This window comes from Cottoperca gobio, chromosome 9 (assembly GCF_900634415.1).
Source record: "Cottoperca gobio chromosome 9, fCotGob3.1, whole genome shotgun sequence".
NCBI classification, from domain to species: domain Eukaryota; kingdom Metazoa; phylum Chordata; class Actinopteri; order Perciformes; family Bovichtidae; genus Cottoperca; species Cottoperca gobio.
Genome location: NC_041363.1, coordinates 4,820,042 through 4,838,462, shown reverse-complemented (window position 1 = coordinate 4,838,462; position 18,421 = coordinate 4,820,042). Strand labels below are relative to the sequence as shown.

The following is an 18,421-nucleotide window of genomic DNA, read 5'->3' as shown; positions in this document are numbered from 1 at the left end:
ACTTAAAATATGCAATGTCAAGTTTTTTTTAACCAATTGTGCTACTTTGGTTCAAAGTCAAGTAACAGCAGTTCAGAAAAACTTCTCACCACAGGGAATGAAGATAAATGCCCGGACCAGAGGATATAAAATAATTATACAGGGGGATCAAAGGAGGCTTTAACATAAAGGTATACCTGTAACACCTTGCTGTGTTATTCATCTGGAGTCACCATTTGACAAAAATACTTGCTGCTCTGCTGGAAAGCGTTCCCATTAAGATTGATGAATGTCTTGCTAAACCAATTATTGTGAGCGTGTTGTTTGTCATTGGAGGAATGACTTTAGTGCTTTTTCTGCCTCACAATACAGTTTTATTTCTTCTTTTTTTTACCCCCCCCCCCCCCCCCATCAACACATCAAATGCTCTAAAATGACACACAGAGGTGACTCTCACCGGAGCAGGTTGGGCTCTTTTGTTTTCTTGGAACAGCAGGCAAAGCCCAGGATCTTGAACATATCTGTGAAGGCGCTGCCATCAGCAGGCTTGGTGATGAAGACAGTACGGCCCAGGAGGAAGACGAGGAAGGACACCCCGAGGCACACGGTGGGAATGATGTAGCCGACCCTAAAACTGAAGTTCTGCTGGATGTATGCCACACCTCCCAGAGACAGGATGGCTCCTAAGTTGATGCACCAGTAGAACCAGTTGAAGAATCTGCGCGTGGCCTCTGGTCCTCTGTCTTTGACCTGAGATCACACACAAGAAAGGATCCGCATCAGAGAAAAGACCGTGTACTCCGAACGCCGCTACAGCTGTGTGTCATACCAGTTTCATTGGTAAATAGCAGCGTTGGTCAGCTATAAAAGAAGAGTGGTGATCAGCACTTTGATATGCAACTTTCTAAAGTCACATGAGGGAGAGAACTCCAGGACATCTTGTGCATTTAAACAACATTAGGCAAAGCTACAGAATGTACTATACAGACCAGCTTGACAATACATTACAGAAAAGACTGTTTTAGTGTGATAATAATACAATTATTAACAGTCAAGTACAAGGCATTCTTTAAAACTTATAATAAACAGCAACTTTTTTTAAATTCTTTATCTGGATTCAGAATTTGCTACGAAGCATTAACTTAAATTCAGGTAAATGTCTATGCAAGCAAATAATATTATTCTCATAATGGCACTGATCCATTGCACATGCAGGAAAAGATGTTATCAAAGTGTGATGAAGTGGATACGTCTTTTTTTTTAATATATATATATATATATATATATATATATATATATATATATATATATACGAGCGCAAAAGATGCAGCGGTACAGCTTCGATTAACTATTGGGGAGATAATGTCACGGCATTCACAAGCCAATGCTGAGCATGAATCTTTCCGGGGAAGGGTTGGTTATTATTAAATTAATCATTACGATCAAACTAATCACCTGATTGCCCTGCGTTATCTAAAACCGCATTATGATACCGTGTGAAATAATGTATATAACATAAAGCAGGGTACTTTTATAGCTCCTGCGTTTAGGTCTGGCACCAGATCAATCAGCGTAAGTGGTTGTGTTCCCTCCAGCCTTTAGTCACGTCAGGACAAGACAAACATCTAATTTACTCTCGTTTCAGTGTTGACCATCCATCAAATGCAGAATATGATCAGGTATGAATATTACATTGATCATAGGCTGGTAGACATTACATCTGCAGTGAGTCATAAAAGGACAGGCAGACAGTGGCAGTTTCATACCCTCTCGATCCTGCTTTAATTTCATGTCCCACTTTTACGATCTATCCACCATCAGCTGCTTACACAGTAGCTCCAGTAATACTCAAACTTTATGATTACTAAGATCAAGTCGCATATTCATTTTTTTTAATGATTTTAATTAAATTAACATTGCAATTTTCACACTGCAGGAGGGTGTAATTATTTTTTAGACTTTATAGACAAAAATCAAGCCGCATGTAACTATATATTACATTTTACTCAAACAGAGTACATTTTAAGTATTAACAGCTGCCACTAGCGCTCCTTCAGGACTTTCAGCTGGAGGAGAATTAATGGGGGAATTGTGTCTTTAGGTGAAGCAGTTCATATTTCTTCTTTAGTAAAGAAAACCATGTTCTGTCAACTTATATAATAACTTTTTTGCTTGACAATCTCTGGCACCATCAAAAATGTATCTGATTTATTCCATATATTGCTGTTTTTATCCTGCTGTGTGCCGGCATATGAATGTACCCCTCTCTGTGTTTCTTATTTGTTTCCCTCCATGTACGGATTTTTGCTTGATGCTGTGTACAGTGTGTGTTTGAACACGATCAAAAGGAGCTTTGACAGAGTCGTGAAAATCTTGTAATGAGCGAAGTGAGATCAAGAACTAATCACATTCACTCCGCCAGTCTCCTTTGAAAGGTTTTAACCTCTCATGTTTAGATTATTTTTGAAAAACAATGACCCCATTGATGAACTTTCCAATTTGCTATGACTGAACCTTGTAGAAGGGCTGACATTATGTTGCCCCCAATCCAACAGATGTGCTGTGTTTCACTTCCTATAAGCACCAAATTATTATTCACGGCATCTCTATTTGTGTACATTACTGTGAGTGAGTGAAAGAGAAGGGTTGACATTGTCTCTACATTATTATCTAAATGTCAGCTTTTTAATGGAAATACTTATAAGTGGACATAATAATCTAGACCATGCATGTCTAATTGAACTGTCATGGTGCAAAATAAATCCCATCACATGTCTGACTTCCATGTCACACTGCATATTCAATCTAACACAGGCCTACTGTATGTCTGAAAACAAATCTCCTTCAGCATTCATTATTTAATACAGGATTTGAGCTATGGAAGTAATAATGTGCATACTCTACCTGATCTGCCCCAAAGGGAGTGATGTTGGACTTCACAGTACCCACGCCTAATGCAATTAAAAAGAGGCCACTGTAGACAGCTGGCCCACAATATGGGGCGCGGATGGGGCAGGTGACATTGCTTGGAAGGGTAATGTTTGTGCTCAGACACTCAGCCGGTTGCACAGGAAACGCCAGCTCTTCGCCACATAGCTGTGTCCTGGTATCGTCATATGAAATGAAAGGGAAAAATAGCATGCCAAGAAAATATAGGATCAAACTTGAAGCAATAGTCCAGAATTTCCCAAGGTATGCATCTGCCAACCAGCCTCCGAATGGTGAAATCAGGTAAGTAACTCCCATGAACATCAGAGGTGCCTGGCTCGCCTGAGTGCCCTCCCAATAAAATGGATTACTATTGAGAAAAAGGACCAGGTTGGATGTGATGCCGTAGAAAGCAATCCTTTCTAAGGATTCAGCCAGCAGGATGGCTGCACATGCTAGTCTTCTTCCCTGGAAAACTGATGGTGGTGGGGGTGAAGGTGTGTTCTCAGAGTCCAATAGAGGGGTGCTCTCATTGGCATCCCTGTTGTTAGCCATTCTTCACCAACTCAATGGTTTAGCTTCTTCTTTATTAGTAAGAGTTCAAACCTGTAAAGAAAATACAAAGGAGTTTAAACATGTTAATCAAACGTTGTCATCACTGATTACATAGAGAAAACAGCCTGCTATAACGAACTGACCAGAGCCCCCCATCCTCATCATATAATATGTAATACAAGCACTTTAGCATAACGATAGCTTAGTAAGTTTGCTTTTACATTACCTTTAATATGATTGAAACACGTCCCAGTGGTCTTCAATTATCTCCATTAACCTAGATAATATTTACCGCTCAAATGTTTACCTTGACTCGTCTTAAATCAATAGTTTGACAAAGGAGAACTGGAAGTCAACAAAAAAAACAGTGTCACAGTACTATCGCGTGACATATAGCTCACAGTCAACACTCTGTCACACTTGCGTTGCCCTGGAGACGATGTATAAGTGAAATGTACCCGGCATGCCCCGTAAAGCAAAGCAGCAGTAGCTTATCCATGTGACTTGTAAATCAGTTCCGTTTACGCAGGCGCTGCAACATCGAGAGAAGGAAGTGGCGCTGTGGTTGTCTTATTTTTTTGTCTCCATCTGTTTTTTATCGCTGATTCTGGCATTGACAAACATGTTAGCAAAGAGGAAGCTCTGGGTCTTTTTTTTTTAACTCGGTCTAAAATGATTGTCCCGAAACAAAATACAGAAATGGGGCAAAAGTGCCTGTACAGTATGTGCTACTGTCATGTGTTTCCAGGGGATTATATAGGAGACGGACTTGTAAACATTTCAAACGTGGGGTGTGCTGCACTTTTTTAGCTAGCCTTCAGGCGCTAGCTTTGCTCTACGTGTAACTTACAGGCATGAGTTCAGGAAATGTGATAGGAGTTAGCGAGCCTACTGAAACAGCACACAGAGGCTCTACTTGCTGCATTATGCAACCTGTTATTCACTAATGTTTACATGTTAACTAGTTAGCTCGTCATACCAGCCTTTAGTGAAGCTATGAAATTACTCTTTCTTGCTTGCCTCAGTCCCCAAACTGGGAACCACACTACAGCTGAGAGAATAAGGTAATTTACGTTGTCGCTAAGCTAGCTACAACAGCTGTAGCTAACTACCTGTTGAGGCTGCATTAGGCAATAGCAGTGTAGTTAAATGTTAACCAGGGCTATCTCGAAGTAAAGCTGTACTTCACTGTAGAATTACTTTAATAAATCAGCTGTAACATTATGATTCAACTACCTACAGTACTTTACTGCACACTGGCTTTAGTATATTTGCTATGACATGATTCAGTAAGAGGAAGGCTTTTGCAATAAAGAGAGTTTTGAATGTTTGTACTGTAACTAACCATCCTGCCATCCATAGTCATATGTTTGTTGTATTGTAGGTCCCACATTGAATCAGCAGGACACACTTGTGAGCTCAGAGATGCAGCAGAGTTTCAGTCTCCTGCTGAGGTGGCAGACCTAATGTCTCGAAATCCTCCATTTGAGGGTGCACTGGCCATCCATCTGTTCAGAGCAGGCAGACTTCTGTTAGGTAAACACCCTCGCTGTCATATGATATACTCACTTATCTCCATACCTTAAGTCATTTGTGTTAGTTAAGATAATATTAGACCTACAAATTCACTGTTACCTGTCCCACAAATGTCAGGAGTTTTTTTTATGTCTAACCTTTACACCAGACATCCAAGTACCCTTTGGCGTTATCTTTGGCGGAACAGATATAAATGAAGATGTGAAAGTTGAGCAGAAGCGTGTGGTTATGGAACAGGTGCTACTGAAAGCCAGGTGATGTTGCTGCAAACTACTATTTTAACTTGTTTATTTCCAAATAGCTCCACATTGAGTACATTTTACTTCTTCATTCGATCACACAGCCTTTTCACACAAGTTGTGTTCTTGACAATATGCATAAACAATATACATATATATATATATATATATATATATATATATATATATATATATATATATATATATATATATATATATATATATATATATATATATATATGTGTGTGTGTGTGTGTGTGTGTGTGTGTTTTCTGTCCCATCAGTGATATAATGCTAATAACCACTATGAATTAGAGCTTCCTTATGATTCTAAAATGTGTTATAGAAAGCAGACATTTCATAGCAAGAGAAGCACATGTGATATAAATGTGGCCATACGATCATCTTAATACTTCAATAAAATACATATTATAGATTATTAGTACCAAATATGTCAGTGATGTATCTCAATATGTTTTACTTACTTCCTTTTTCTAGAGGTTTTGTTGCACACGTCACCGTACAGAAGTGCAAGCAGGAAGTACATTTGACGATTCACACCTCCTAACTCAAATTGTTCATATGAAATCAATACAACCTCTAAACTTATTAATCAAGTGCTTTTTATTCTTGGACATAATACCAAATGTTTTATAGCTCAAAACAAAGTAGGAATAAATAGGTCGTACATCTCTGCATCTGTGGCCTATTGAAATGTAGCAATAGCATTCTTCCTTTTAGTAATGTTGTAGATATTCAACTGTTCAAGGGTGCTCCGGTATCGGCTGATCAGGTTACGCTCACGCATGCAAAACTATTTCTCTATGCGCTGTTAAGATGGCTTCCCCTGGCGTCTCTTATGAGAGTGGAATATGTTGCCTGCCAATAAACAAACGGTTGTCAATTCATGATGTTTAGTAAATCAAATCACGCTACACGATAAACCCGTGATCGGTATCAGCCGATGCTGCTCCCAGCCGTGTGTTCTCCTGATCTGAGCACCCATAATCCCCATTACTTTAAACTGGCAAAGCATTTAAATCATATTGATTATGGTATCAAATATTTGTGTGTGTGTGTGTTGGGGGGGGGGGGAGGAGGACTGGATCCCCTCAAGATCCTACAGTGCTCGGGAGTAAAAAGATGAGTCCGATCACATGCAGGCCAACTCCAGCGGCGCAGGTCGTGATCTCTCCATCGCAGTTTAACTTTGAACAAAGTTCATGTGCACACAGGCTTATCAATATCCTGTTATGTGCCTTTTACATCAGAACCCTGCTGGCTCTGTTATCATTATTATAAAAAATGGATGACATCTAGTACATCTAAGGAGATAATTGCCTTCTGGGAGAACTGGATAGATCAGGGCTCGTGACTTCAAACGTCTGAGTCCACGCTCCTCCCACTGCCAGGGCCTTCGCACACAAACCTTGATCATGAAATGCAGTCGCCCCTCTGAGCCCGTTGGCCAATTTAGTAATGCACGTTCACACACACGCAAATTAATATCTCTCTGCTGTACTTTTTGCTCTACATTTCATTTGTTTTCCTCTTTGTATTCTTGGTGTATTCATCCTTAAAGCCTTCAAACTACAAGCAGTTGTTCTGCTCTCACGTATTCAGCCTGGAGACGCTTGTGTTTTGCTGCTGTTACCAAAACTTTCCCTTTTTATTATTCTCCAAATTGTCACTGCTTGTAAAAGGCTCAAACTCTTTCACATGCTAATGAAATGTGTTTTACTTTTTTGCATCAGGTTCGCAGTTGCATTTACTGATCAACTGAAAGAAGAGGCAGAGTTATTTTTGGTATGATTATATATTTTGTATTTAATAGAGCAACCGCAGTATTTTACATCTAATAAGCACTGATGCTTGCGTGTTCATCTCGGTGTCTCATGTGGCATAAAGTCGTTACAGAAGTCATACTCAGTTAGGTTTTCAGGAGAAGATCTGCACTGTATTTGCCTAATTGCTGGTTCATTGCTATTTTTTAATGATTGCCGGCTCTGTTGCACAACTCAAAGCCCACATACATTTAGCAACTAGCAAGAAACTAAAAGTGAAAACATGTATCGACTCCTGTATTACAAAAAAAATCAGTTAGTGAGAGCAAAAGTTTTTGTTTGCATTTTACAACACATCAACAGACAGCAGTAGCCTGACAGCTTCAATAAATATAACAGAAGGGCTTTTACTATTCAAACACTATATCCTGCCCTGCCCCGTAATAGTTTCCTATTAAAACAATATTATCGTGTTTTATTTTCAGATTAGATTCCAGCCGTGGGCTGCAGATTGGGGCGAGTGGCATGCTTTATCTCTGCCATTTAGTGCTGACAGCAGGCAGACAGGACAGGCACTGAGAGGCATCGCCATGCTTTTTATTGTGACAGAAAACACACAAGGGATGAATCTACTGTGATAACATCCAGTCAATTTCCTCTCCATCGCCTCTGATTTATTTAGTAGAACTCCCATTATCTTAGCAACTGCTTTCATGACTCTCTTTTAAAGTTTGGATTTGATTAAATATGTTTGGAGCACAGCACGCCTTTAATGGCTTCTATTGTCCGACATAAAGAGAAGGAAGCACAGTTAGAAATAATCAATGTCATTTGTATAAGCAAACACTAGCAGTAATTACTGATTACTTTAAAACACTTATGTATTTATGTTGTGTTTTGTGTTCTAACCAGAAGTTTTTTTTTTTCCCACTGTTTTTTTTTCTGAAGCTTTCCCAGAGCAGTAAAATCTATGTCCAGCCACAAGGTAAGCTCTGCAGGATGAATATCCTCGCTTGATGCTGTGCATCCCTGATTCACCACTGAAGTGTTGCATTAATCAGCTTTGACAGTTTCCCCCCATTATCATGCTGTCTGCAGTACGGAGTTTTATTTGCTCTTGCCATTGGCCACCTTGCGATGTAGGACAGCCCAAATCACTCTTCCATGTTGTTTCCCACCACTAGCCTTGTTTGGCAAACAGTGTCCGTGCATAGATTAGAGGAGAGCCCTGTGCCAGCTGCATGGCTGAGCCCTGACCGGCGGGAGCTTAGCTTTTATGCTCGTCACCAGATAGTGATCACACTGAAGCACTAAATAATGTTAAATGTGTTTTATTTGTCTGTTTTATTTGAAAGGTATCAAGACAGAAGTGAGTGAGACATTCTGCTGGACTGAATTCTTGAGGAGCTCAGGTACAGTTACTACTTCAGCTGCTTGTCTAATGCGAGACTTCTGCAGGCCTCACTGTGGACCGCTTTAAGTTTGTTTATTTAGCCTTCAGTCAATCTGTTCTGAGGAGGGTCTGCAGAACGTCCAGAGTGCAGGACTTAAGGTTGGTTGGTGTTGATCCTTTGAATCATACATCTTAAAAATGACTATAAGTATTTGTCACATTTTGGATACATACCTTGTACGTAAAGTTCCCTGCACACTGGTATTTAATGTACCTTGTAAAATAGGTTCTCTTGGTGTCGTTTAGTCCAGCCATACCCAGCTGAAGCCGTACATAATAGCCCTCTGTTGTGTTCTAGACTGCATCTTTCTCTCCTCCACTTATAGTCACAGACTGTGCAGTGCAGTGGAGCCACCACCGGGAGCTCGATGGGGAAATACAGTCGTACCAGAGAGAGCATAAATGTTCTCTGTGCTATGTTGGACGCATCAGGTGGTCAGGGAGGCCAGAGCTCTCCCTTCTCTCCTCCAGTCTTCCAACTCCTTTTTCAATATCTCAGTAAATATACACTGTTACTCCGAGCGTCCACAGCCCAGACTTTAAATTGGACGTTGCAAAATGATGTCCATCCCAGATACATTAATGCTCATAGAGAGCACAGCTGAGTGCAGAGAGGAACAATTGATTAATAGCTCTCTGGCCCGGGGCTATTTGTCACCGCGCTTCACAAACGCTGCGAGTAATGCTAATTGCCCACAGTCACTTCTCCATTTGTTATACATTTGAAATCGGAGTCACTACTACTGTGCTTTTCCTCAGCGGTGCGATGAGAGCCCTGTTGTCTGACTCGGGGGTTGCTTTTATGTCATTTGATGCGAGTCAGATGTGTTTAATATCGTTGAGAATTCTTTTTATTTGTCCACGAGACAACACCACAGTGATAAAGACGACACATGCTCTGCATTCTTACTTGTGTTTGTATGCACACAGCTACATTATAATATGATAACTGATCCTGCAGTTGTTTTACATGTCCTTCTTTTGAACTTTGAAGACCTGATTTGTCACCTTTTAATCCTGCGTGTGTTTGTGTCCCCTGCTGCGTGCCTTGTACGGTGCAGGTAGACACGAGGAACAGCAACACTTTGAATCACTGAGAGATGAGAGTTAACACGCAGGGGGTCTGTTGTTGGCACCTTGCTATTTGATCCTCAACGAAATGCATGATTATTTAATAAATGACACAAGAAGCTTCAGGTGAAAGTGTGCACAAATTGATCTCATTAAAAGGAAAGGTAGATGTCAAGTGTAGTGCCGTCTGTCATCGTGTAGTGTGGGAGCACGACCGGGGAACTGTGTTTGTGCCATAGGGGACGCGTCATGCTTGAAAATGGCTTCGTGCTCCCTGGTCATTATATTCACGATGAGTTTCCAGACTGTTGTTTCCATATTGGAAATGAATGATTAAATGTGTGGACATTTAAAATACATTACTGACATACTGCAAAACAAAGATAAAGATATTTTAAAGGTCTCAGGCACCATTACTCCTTCTCAGCAGGCACCTGCACATGTATTGTGTAGTATGAAGTAATGCATAAGTTATTCATTCATCCTGGGTGACCAAACATGATGTATGTCTATTCTTTACGTGAAGTCCTGATGTGGAGATGTTTGACTCCTCAGACATGTGACCTGCAGTTTGGGCAGAAACTATTTTATTGTGGAGCTTGTAAGCTGCTTTTAAAACTCACATATACATTTGAATGGTTGGTTATTAAACCCCCTAACAATGGCTTCATATATGTCACCTGTGTAGACTTTTTAATATGTGCAATTTTCTGAGTTAAGTTTTTTGTTCACTTCAAACACACATACATACATGAGGGGATTGTTCAGAATGCCCTTCGAAAATCAAAGGCAAACAAACGAAAATGTGTTTTGCAACTCACAGAACTACAGAGAGAGACAGACAGAGAGACAGACAGAGAGAGAGAGAGACAGACATAGAGAGACAGACAGAGAGAGAGAGACAGAGAGACAGACAGAGAGAGAGAGAGACAGACATAGAGAGACAGAGAGACAGACAGACAGAGAGAGAGAGAGACAGACATAGAGAGACAGACAGAGAGAGAGAGACAGAGAGAGACAGACAGACAGAGAGACAGACAGAGAGAGAGAGAGACAGACAGAGAGAGAGAGACGGAGAGACAGACAGAGAGAGAGACAGAGAGAGAGAGAGAGACAGAGAGAGAGAGAGACAGACAGAGAGAGACAGAGAGAGAGAGAGAGAGACGGAGAGACAGACAGAGAGAGACAGAGAGAGAGAGAGAGAGAGACAGAGAGAGAGAGAGACAGAGAGAGACAGACAGAGAGAGAGACAGAGAGACAGACAGAGAGACAGAGAGACAGACAGAGAGAGAGACAGACAGAGAGACAGACAGAGGAGTGCTGCTTGCAGAACAGACGATTTGTACAATTTTGTTTCCCCCCAAAGGAAAGATGAGTTGCGTCTTAGATCCAAAGGGGATTTTGTTTTTTATCATTTTATTTCTTTGAATTTCTGGCACATTTTGACACATCAGTGGTCTGGTATGATTCCAGCTATCCTCAATTATTTTCCCACGCAGTGACATGTTTGTTACCCTCAGCTGAAGCGCTTTCTCATCTTGTGAATCAGTGCGAAGAAGTTCGATACATCCTCCGGATGAAGAGCTCTTTTGACAATCGGTTCCTCGGATCAGGGTCAGTGCCCAGACACTGTCATTTTAAGATGCTCTTTAATAGCATTAAAAGAGCTGCCTCAGCCTCCTGATCTGGACTTATCTGGCAGCAGGGGATTTCACCCGACTGTCACTGTGCTTAAAGCACGTGCTGTCTCTGGTATCATCTTCCACATGGTTTGTTTCTTGGTTTGTCACAGACATACTAGTAGTACTTGCTCAACATGTATCATTTAATCTTGTGGGGCATTGTCGAGAATAAAAGGTCAGGGATTAAAAATGTAGTATGGAGTTAATTCCAGTCCTCATCCACTATAGATACTTTAAAGAGGAGGTACGGTGGAGTCATCTATCTAAAGTTCAGGTTGTGCTCATTAGTGAGAGCGTACAGTCCAGCGTGTGTGTGTGTGTGTGGCCATCATGATAGAGCTGGGTCGTGTTGTAAGGGGCAGGACTTGTATCTGTTGCTTTTGGAAGGTCAGGTGCAGAGTAGTAGCTGCTGGCAGTGAGCACAGTTGTGTGCCTGCCAGTTTCTGATAATCTCTGGATTGATCCTAAAAGTTGGATGATCTGGGAAAAGAGCCGATTTAGTGGCACTGCCTCTCTATTAAAGCAAGGTTCTCAAAGCGTTTGATGTTGTTAGCATGATGTCGGGTTAGCTCATTTTAATCTAGGGTTGTTCAGTGAGCACATATTCACCCGAACACTGGGGCTCTGTAGTGATGAAGCCGTGTTACACACTGATTAGGCTTCAACCTTCCCATGCGTTCAGCAGTCTATTTTCCTGCTGTGTGTTACAACTCTGATCAGAGAATTGTGAAAGCACATTAGTCACTGCTGTCTTATTTTCCTCACGACCTTGGGTGATATATTGCTTTCATTATCTGTCGATGTACTCGGGATGTTCATTATGCAGTGTTTTGATATTGTGGTGCTGTCTTTCTGTGTCTGGCTTCCCTCCAGGTGCAAGCACAGAGCATGTGGATGAGCTGCGTGTCTTCCTGTTGGTCTGTGGCCTCAGAAGAGTCAAGGACCCCCTCCACCTGGTGGAGGTTTTCACAGGTATACTGTGCACTTCATTCTGTTTACCGTCACCTTTTCTGTGGCTGTCCAATCAGTGTTTATGCTAAATGTAGTCCTCAATTCCTCAGTGCGTGCTATACTGACAGAACGAGAATAATCTATTGTTCTTCCTGCATCCTGCAGCGTCATTTGATAAGATGGTGACGTAGCAAAGAAGAACTACAGGCTCTTTCAGCTTTGATTTATTGTCTCGGTGCCGCTCAAAAACCAAACGTCCTCGTTCTCTTTGCTCTTATTGCAAACCAATTACGCTTCTAACAACGCAAATGTTATCCAAAAATATGAGTGCAGTGGATGTTGACTTTGATATTGCCTTGAATTTAAGTCGGGCTTTTATTGTGAAAGGTAAAAAGGAGAGAAGCTGTGCTGCCGTTGACAATGTGGAAAATAATAAAATAGTTTTTGCGGTCTTGGGTCATGCAGGTTTGGACTACAGAGCCTCATATGGCTGGGCTTCAGTAGCTCGCTCACACGCAATGCATCCTGGTACATGTAGGCACTGCCGTCACGGCTCCACGAGCAGGAGAACTCAGGTTTCTCAGTCAATATGGCACACACTGAGAAATGTATTGTTTCAATTGACTACATTTAGCACAAACACTGACTGGACATCCACATAAGAGGTGGCAAATGTTCCCTTTACTTTCAGGTAAAGCCCCAGATTGCACAGCCTTTCTGACTGCATCTCTGCAGTAACCTGTGGTAGAAGCAATGGCAGCGTACTTATCAATTAGGAATGAAGTTAGAGCTCTGCTGTTGAGTTTCAGCTAATTAAAAAATGCATGTGAACATGCAGCGAGAGCTCATGTTGGCGCTGCAAAGACATTTTGCCTTGTTGTATTGTTGGATCTTGCCTTTTATACTGTTTCTAATATATTAAGCTGTGTGTGAGAATTGGCACTAATTTGCAACATCAGTGGGTTTTATTCTCTCTTTTATTGTATGTGACTTTCATTGCACACAGTTATGGTAATAAGACAGCACTAGAGGGCGTCAAACTTTGATGTTTCATCCAGATAAAAGAACTAGACGTGTGGATTTTCACATCGTATTCCACATGCTTGAAATACATGGTGCCCGATGCAAGTATATCTGTAAGAATTGATCAGCTTCACTGCTGCTGATATTCATTTTATTCTGTTTTTCTTTGCATGACCACTCTCTTATTTTGTATCTTTCAGAGTGGCATTATGAAAATCCACTGAATGTTCTGGTCATTATTGGGCCAAAGGTGAGTACCCAGTCATTAAACGTGCCATGTGTCTCCCTCTGTAGCGTGACTCTCTCTGCATTTAGATAGAATCCGTCCCTGGGAATTCAATTGGCCTCTAATTGGATGTAGCAGAGATACTGGCTTTAGCTTGTTTAGCTGGAATTAACTGGCAGCGCTTAGAAGAAAAGGCAATCTTCTGCAAACTGGATGAGGGGCAGCAGTGGTTCTGTGTCTTCTTGTGTCTCACTGCTTTATATTCATATGCATGTCCTACTCCAGATTAACACTTGTCTTTGACGAGGGACCTGTAAAGAGCTCCCTCATTTTAATGAAAGGGTGGGCAGAAAGCTGGACATGTACTGGTATACAGTTTGTAGTCCTGTCACACACACCATCATGCTTCTGTCCTGTGTATCTTTCCTCAAGACGTTAACTGCACACGTACAGGCGACGTGGCTTCATCTCAAGCGCGTCAAATAAATGGAAAATGAAATGGAACTCTTACAGCCTGCCATACTTTCTGCCAGACAGTCGAATCAAAGGGAGGTTTTATACATGTACTGTACAAGTGTATGTTAGTTATTCATGTTGTATCAGCAGCAGCAGCCTCAGTGCTCTTTCAACTGTTCCTAATTCCTTCCATCTTTTTCCCCCTCACTTGCTTTGATATGACACACGTGTACAGTATCTTAGTGTCTGTTCTTTCTTTCAAACAGTGATGTCATGCTAAAGGTATGTTCAACAGCTCAATTAGAAATAACCAGGAGCTGATATACTGCCTGACTGCCGCTTCTTGCTCCACTATGCTTTGTCGTCACCCCTGAATCACAGTGAAAGTGTTTGTTTGTTTATTAGAGAAATTAATAAGACACATTATTATTATTATTATTATTATAATAAACATAATTTTTTTATGATTGCCAGATTTCCCCCTCGATAATTCTAGGTTTACACTTATGGTTAAACATTATTGAATATATTTATTGATGTGATGGGACGTGAGAACGAGACGTGCTTCGCTCAGGCTGTTATGACGTACTATAAATCCACAGCGCTCTGGCTGCACAGCATCTGTCATTAAGAGGAAGATTCAGGTCATTTCGTCAGCGATGACACATCTCACTCTGTAACAAGCACCACAGAATATTCTGTATTGAATATTTTAATGATTATTTGGAAAATGTAACGTTAGATCAAGGGACGTTAGGCGTTTACACCAAATATTTGTTGCTTAAAAACAAGAAAATATGTTGCAAATGGCAAAGATTCACCCGGAAGTGCTTAAACATCGCGTGCCTTCCCCTTCGGACCGGTCGCCTCCTTCCCCTCCGCTTCCTTTTGATTCATCATGCAGCGGTACAGAATCAGTACAGTGCTTAAATCATTTGTATGTGTTAATACAGCCGTTATGATCTATCCCCTGCTGGATTTCCAATGACCGCTAAATCCCAGATTAAACCAGGATTCAAAAATGTTCTCAGTTCAGATTCTTTGATTTTTAATGCACACGTGCTTTAAAGCAGATTCCATGAGCTATAAAATGAAAGAGAAAAAAGTAGCAGCTTGCTTGGCAGCATCTTTGACCTAAATTGCTGTGCTTTGACTTTTCTGCAGGCATGCTAATGCACCCAAATCCCACATTGCAATTAATCAGATTGGCCACCCACCCCACCCTGACCCCAATCTCTGAAAATACAGGATTTTGTAGTGGGATGATTCGCTCATGATAGAAATGATTAATTGTGTCATTGTGTATTTCATCTTTCAGATTAAGTGATCTCTGGCATCCTTGGTGAAAATAAGCAGGTTTCACTTGTTTGTGTAACGTCTCTGTCTCCCTCAGATCGATGCTGCGTTTACTGTTGAAGTGGAAGCTGTTGTTAAAAGGTAAGCCTCCCTTTTCTTTTCTTTTCCAGTTACGCATCTCATGAAAGGAAACTTAAGATCCGACAGTCTTGCCAAGACTTTACTCACGTTAGAAGTTTGAACACTGCTAATTCTTCCATATACCCTATGTGGCAAAAAGAAGATATCTAAGCAAATGTAGCTTACGTTCATCTTGACATAATGTGAACAGAATGAAAATCTAAGGGGAGCGCCAAGATCCTCTTTTAGTTTTTTATCTGTCCTCCCACTCTCAAGTCTCGGTTGATCTTTCAGTTTCTTGCTAAGGGCCTTTACCACAACAAAGCTCTTTGTGTCAGCAAGCTGCCTTCTCTGGTTAGGACTTCACCTGGACTCTCTGTGCATGTCACACATAGTGCAGCTGTGTTTCCTGCCCAAAGCTTGTCACTGGCCTTTAGCATCATTCACGCCTGTGTTAGCCCTGAGTCATGCAGAACTGAGCTTTGCCTCTGCAGAACAGCAGGGGTCTTCTTGGCCCAGGAGAGGAGCCAACAGGAGCTTCATGCTGCCATGAAACGGTGCTTCGCTGTGGTAAACAGCTCCGTCTCAGAGGGCATGTCAGCAGCCATTTTGGAGGTAAACATCTTAAGGGGCTCATGGCTCATGTCCTGACTTCAACAATTCAGCTGTAAACACAATTTTATCTTTTTCCTGCTCATGCTTTGTGTGGTGCAGAATAATATTTTGGTAATAAGAATTAGATTTATTTATACACTGAGAATTTGCCAGCCAAAGCCCTTGTAAAGTTAGAACTGTAAATATTAACAGCAGTCCTTATCTAGCTGTTTCCTGCTACAATGCTATCTTACCACTTCAGGGACAATTACCCAAATGAATAGCTTGACTCCAAACTTCCCTTTCCGGAGTGAGTAAAACCTGCAAATCCACTTAATCTCTTTAAAACACAGTCGAGTGAGACAATCCACAGTGGGCTTAAAGTCTGATTAGTATGTTTCACTCCACAACCTGCTGATGGTATTAGCTGATACAGATTGTTAATTGTGTAAGTAAACTAAAGCACTGAAGAGCAAAATGGCTGAGCTGCGCAACTTCTGAGGTGCTGAGGTGCTTCTTCTTTTTTCATGATAATGACGGAATGAATGAGTGTGTGAGTAAGTCTGTCTCTGACATTGTGAATGAACTCTCTCTGCTCCAACAGGCCATGGATCTCGGGGTTCCCGTGTTGGCCAGGGACATTCCAGGAAATGCAGCCGTAGTGCAGCATGAGTTCACTGGCCTGCTGTACTCGTCTCCTCAGGTATATAGCAACAAATATGCTCTTGCGTGATTTTGTTGTAACGGCGGAGATAAGTCCTCTCCAGAGGGGGTCACGTGTGCTCAGCTCAGCGGCCAGGAGAAAGCTCTCGCAGATGGTTGTTGGGACTTGGGCTGCATAAACCACAACCCCAGCCAGGGCCAATGGATGGGCAGCGAGTGCTCGTCTTTTAGCCAATAACTTTTCCCGCAGTGGATCAAACTCGAGACTTTTTCTGCTGGCTTTAAAATCCCCTCTTATTTTTTGATTGACAGTGTTTCTGGCTTTTTAAGCCTTCAAAGTAATTACATGAAGAGTGTAGGTATCAAGAAATGTGTCAAAAGAAACAAACACACACGCACTTGAAAGCTTTTTAAGAGTAAAATGGCACTTCCTGCCTGGCTCTATAATTTGCACTAAGAGTGAAGTGATTATAAGCGTGCTGTTAATAAGTTGAGCTTTAATCCTGTTGCTGAGGATTTATAGCTCTCATGGCCATACAGAGGAGCTGCTCTCTACCAAGAGCCTCTCCAGACATAATCACATCACTTGAATGAAGTAAAGTGAATTGGCCTGCTGACTGGCAGTGGCTAAAACTTTGTGTGCCCATTGGCTCTCTGATTCAGCAAATGTTGGCTGCCATGTTGCAGGAACACTTTCACTTCGTTTTGTTGGAGGCTTCTTTCAGTCTGCTGAGCCAACAGATGAACAACTCAGTCAATGCTCGGAGATGACAACATTACTGTTTATAGGATTGTTTAACTGTAGCAGTCACTTTGTTTGTGTTTCCCTTTTTTAATAAGCAAACTAGAGGTGACAGCTATTAGGATGGACCGATAGACTGAAAAGGTCTATTGGACAGCCGTGTTTGGAGCTGGAGACACAAATATCTCCATCTTTTGGCAATGAACAGATATCTTTTGAAGTATTTTCTAATAAACACACAGGCTGTTATCTGAGTTCTGTTCTCGTGCCTTGAATTATCTTTTATCCTTTAAAAAAACAAACTTCCAACAACTTCAATAGCAAGCTATAAGCGGCCCGTCGCCATAAATGAGACTCGTTTTGTCTTTTATCCCTGCCAGGAATTTGTGCATCAATCTCACAGGCTGTTGTCCGATCATGAGCTGAGAGAGAGAGTGGTGAGGAATGGAAAACTGTACGTGGAGGAGCATCACGGCCTGATGCAGGAGAGAGAAACCTACCAGCAGCTAGTGGACTCAAACTTCAGCGACAGAGAGTGGGGCATTACATCGATGCATTTACCTTGAATAGGTGTAATTATCACAGATGTCTTCAGGCTACATATACTGTACAAAATAATCCTGTTTGATCTGCACAGCTGGATTAAAACGATGCTGCAGAGCACTTTAAACCAAAGAACTAGAAATGGTTTGTTTGTCCTTTTTAATATATTATATGTATTCAAAGTTGATGATGTACTGTTATTTATGGTTTGTTATAAATATATAAAATGCATGGGTTTATTGTTCTACTTAATAAAAGAGGGAAACAACTCGACTGTTTGTTTTTTTTAACGTGGTTTGTGATCTGAAAATGTATTTTCATTCTCTCTACTGAGACTAGCTGTCATACTAAACACAATTCTGAAAGAGCAATTAGTTAATCTTCTCTTGCTAAAAACTTGTCCAGTATTTAATTTCCTCCCCGTCTGTATGCTACCACATTCAACGCAGACATTCAAAGGGCCCCGCAAAAAACTCAATCTGTTTAAAGGGCAGAGGGGGCACAAAGGGTTCTTGTAATTTGCCGTTACAAAGGTTGATTTTTGGCAACACGCTGGTTAGGAAAAGGTGAAATGTTTTCT

The 18,421-nt window shown here is 41.3% G+C and overlaps 2 protein-coding genes across 3 annotated transcripts in view; one reads left to right on the top strand and one right to left on the bottom strand.

The window, feature by feature from the left end:
• Positions 1–3,894, bottom strand: part of slc15a4 (solute carrier family 15 member 4) — a 25,619-nt gene extending 21,725 nt beyond the window's left edge. Inside the window, exons 1-3 of one of the 2 annotated variants that reach the window (XM_029439174.1) lie at positions 3,689–3,894; positions 2,884–3,513; positions 437–729 (exon numbers count right to left, since the gene is read on the bottom strand). In XM_029439174.1, the coding sequence (XP_029295034.1) occupies positions 437–729; positions 2,884–3,462 (872 nt within the window). In that variant the 5' untranslated portion in view covers positions 3,463–3,513; positions 3,689–3,894. Of the gene's footprint in view, positions 1–436; positions 730–2,883; positions 3,514–3,688 lie in introns of those variants that run through there. The other variant, XM_029439175.1, reaches the window with a different exon arrangement.
• Positions 3,895–4,029: 135 nt separating this feature from the next.
• On the top strand, positions 4,030–18,114 carry glt1d1 (glycosyltransferase 1 domain containing 1). The gene is made up of 12 exons (XM_029439176.1): positions 4,030–4,526; positions 4,847–4,998; positions 5,147–5,252; positions 6,992–7,043; positions 7,970–8,006; positions 8,377–8,433; positions 12,101–12,199; positions 13,402–13,451; positions 15,277–15,320; positions 15,794–15,914; positions 16,498–16,596; positions 17,679–18,114. Exons 1-12 carry the CDS (start codon positions 4,459–4,461, stop codon positions 17,862–17,864), a joined length of 1,071 nt encoding a protein of 356 aa, XP_029295036.1. The 5' UTR covers positions 4,030–4,458; the 3' UTR covers positions 17,865–18,114.
• The last annotated feature ends 307 nt before the right edge of the window (positions 18,115–18,421 follow it).

What these genes read in the sequence shown, in the direction of transcription:
- glt1d1 (XM_029439176.1), top strand. Translation starts at nt 4,459, where the DNA reads ATGAAATTACTCTTTCTTGCTTGCCTCAGTCCCCAAACTGGGAACCAC. An exon ending in AGCAGGCAGACTTCTGTTAG is followed by an intron (nt 4,999 to 5,146) that starts GTAAACACCCTC and finishes CCTTTACACCAG; the next exon opens with ACATCCAAGTACCCTTTGGC. An exon ending in CAGGTGCTACTGAAAGCCAG is followed by an intron (nt 5,253 to 6,991) that starts GTGATGTTGCTG and finishes TTTTTGCATCAG; the next exon opens with GTTCGCAGTTGCATTTACTG.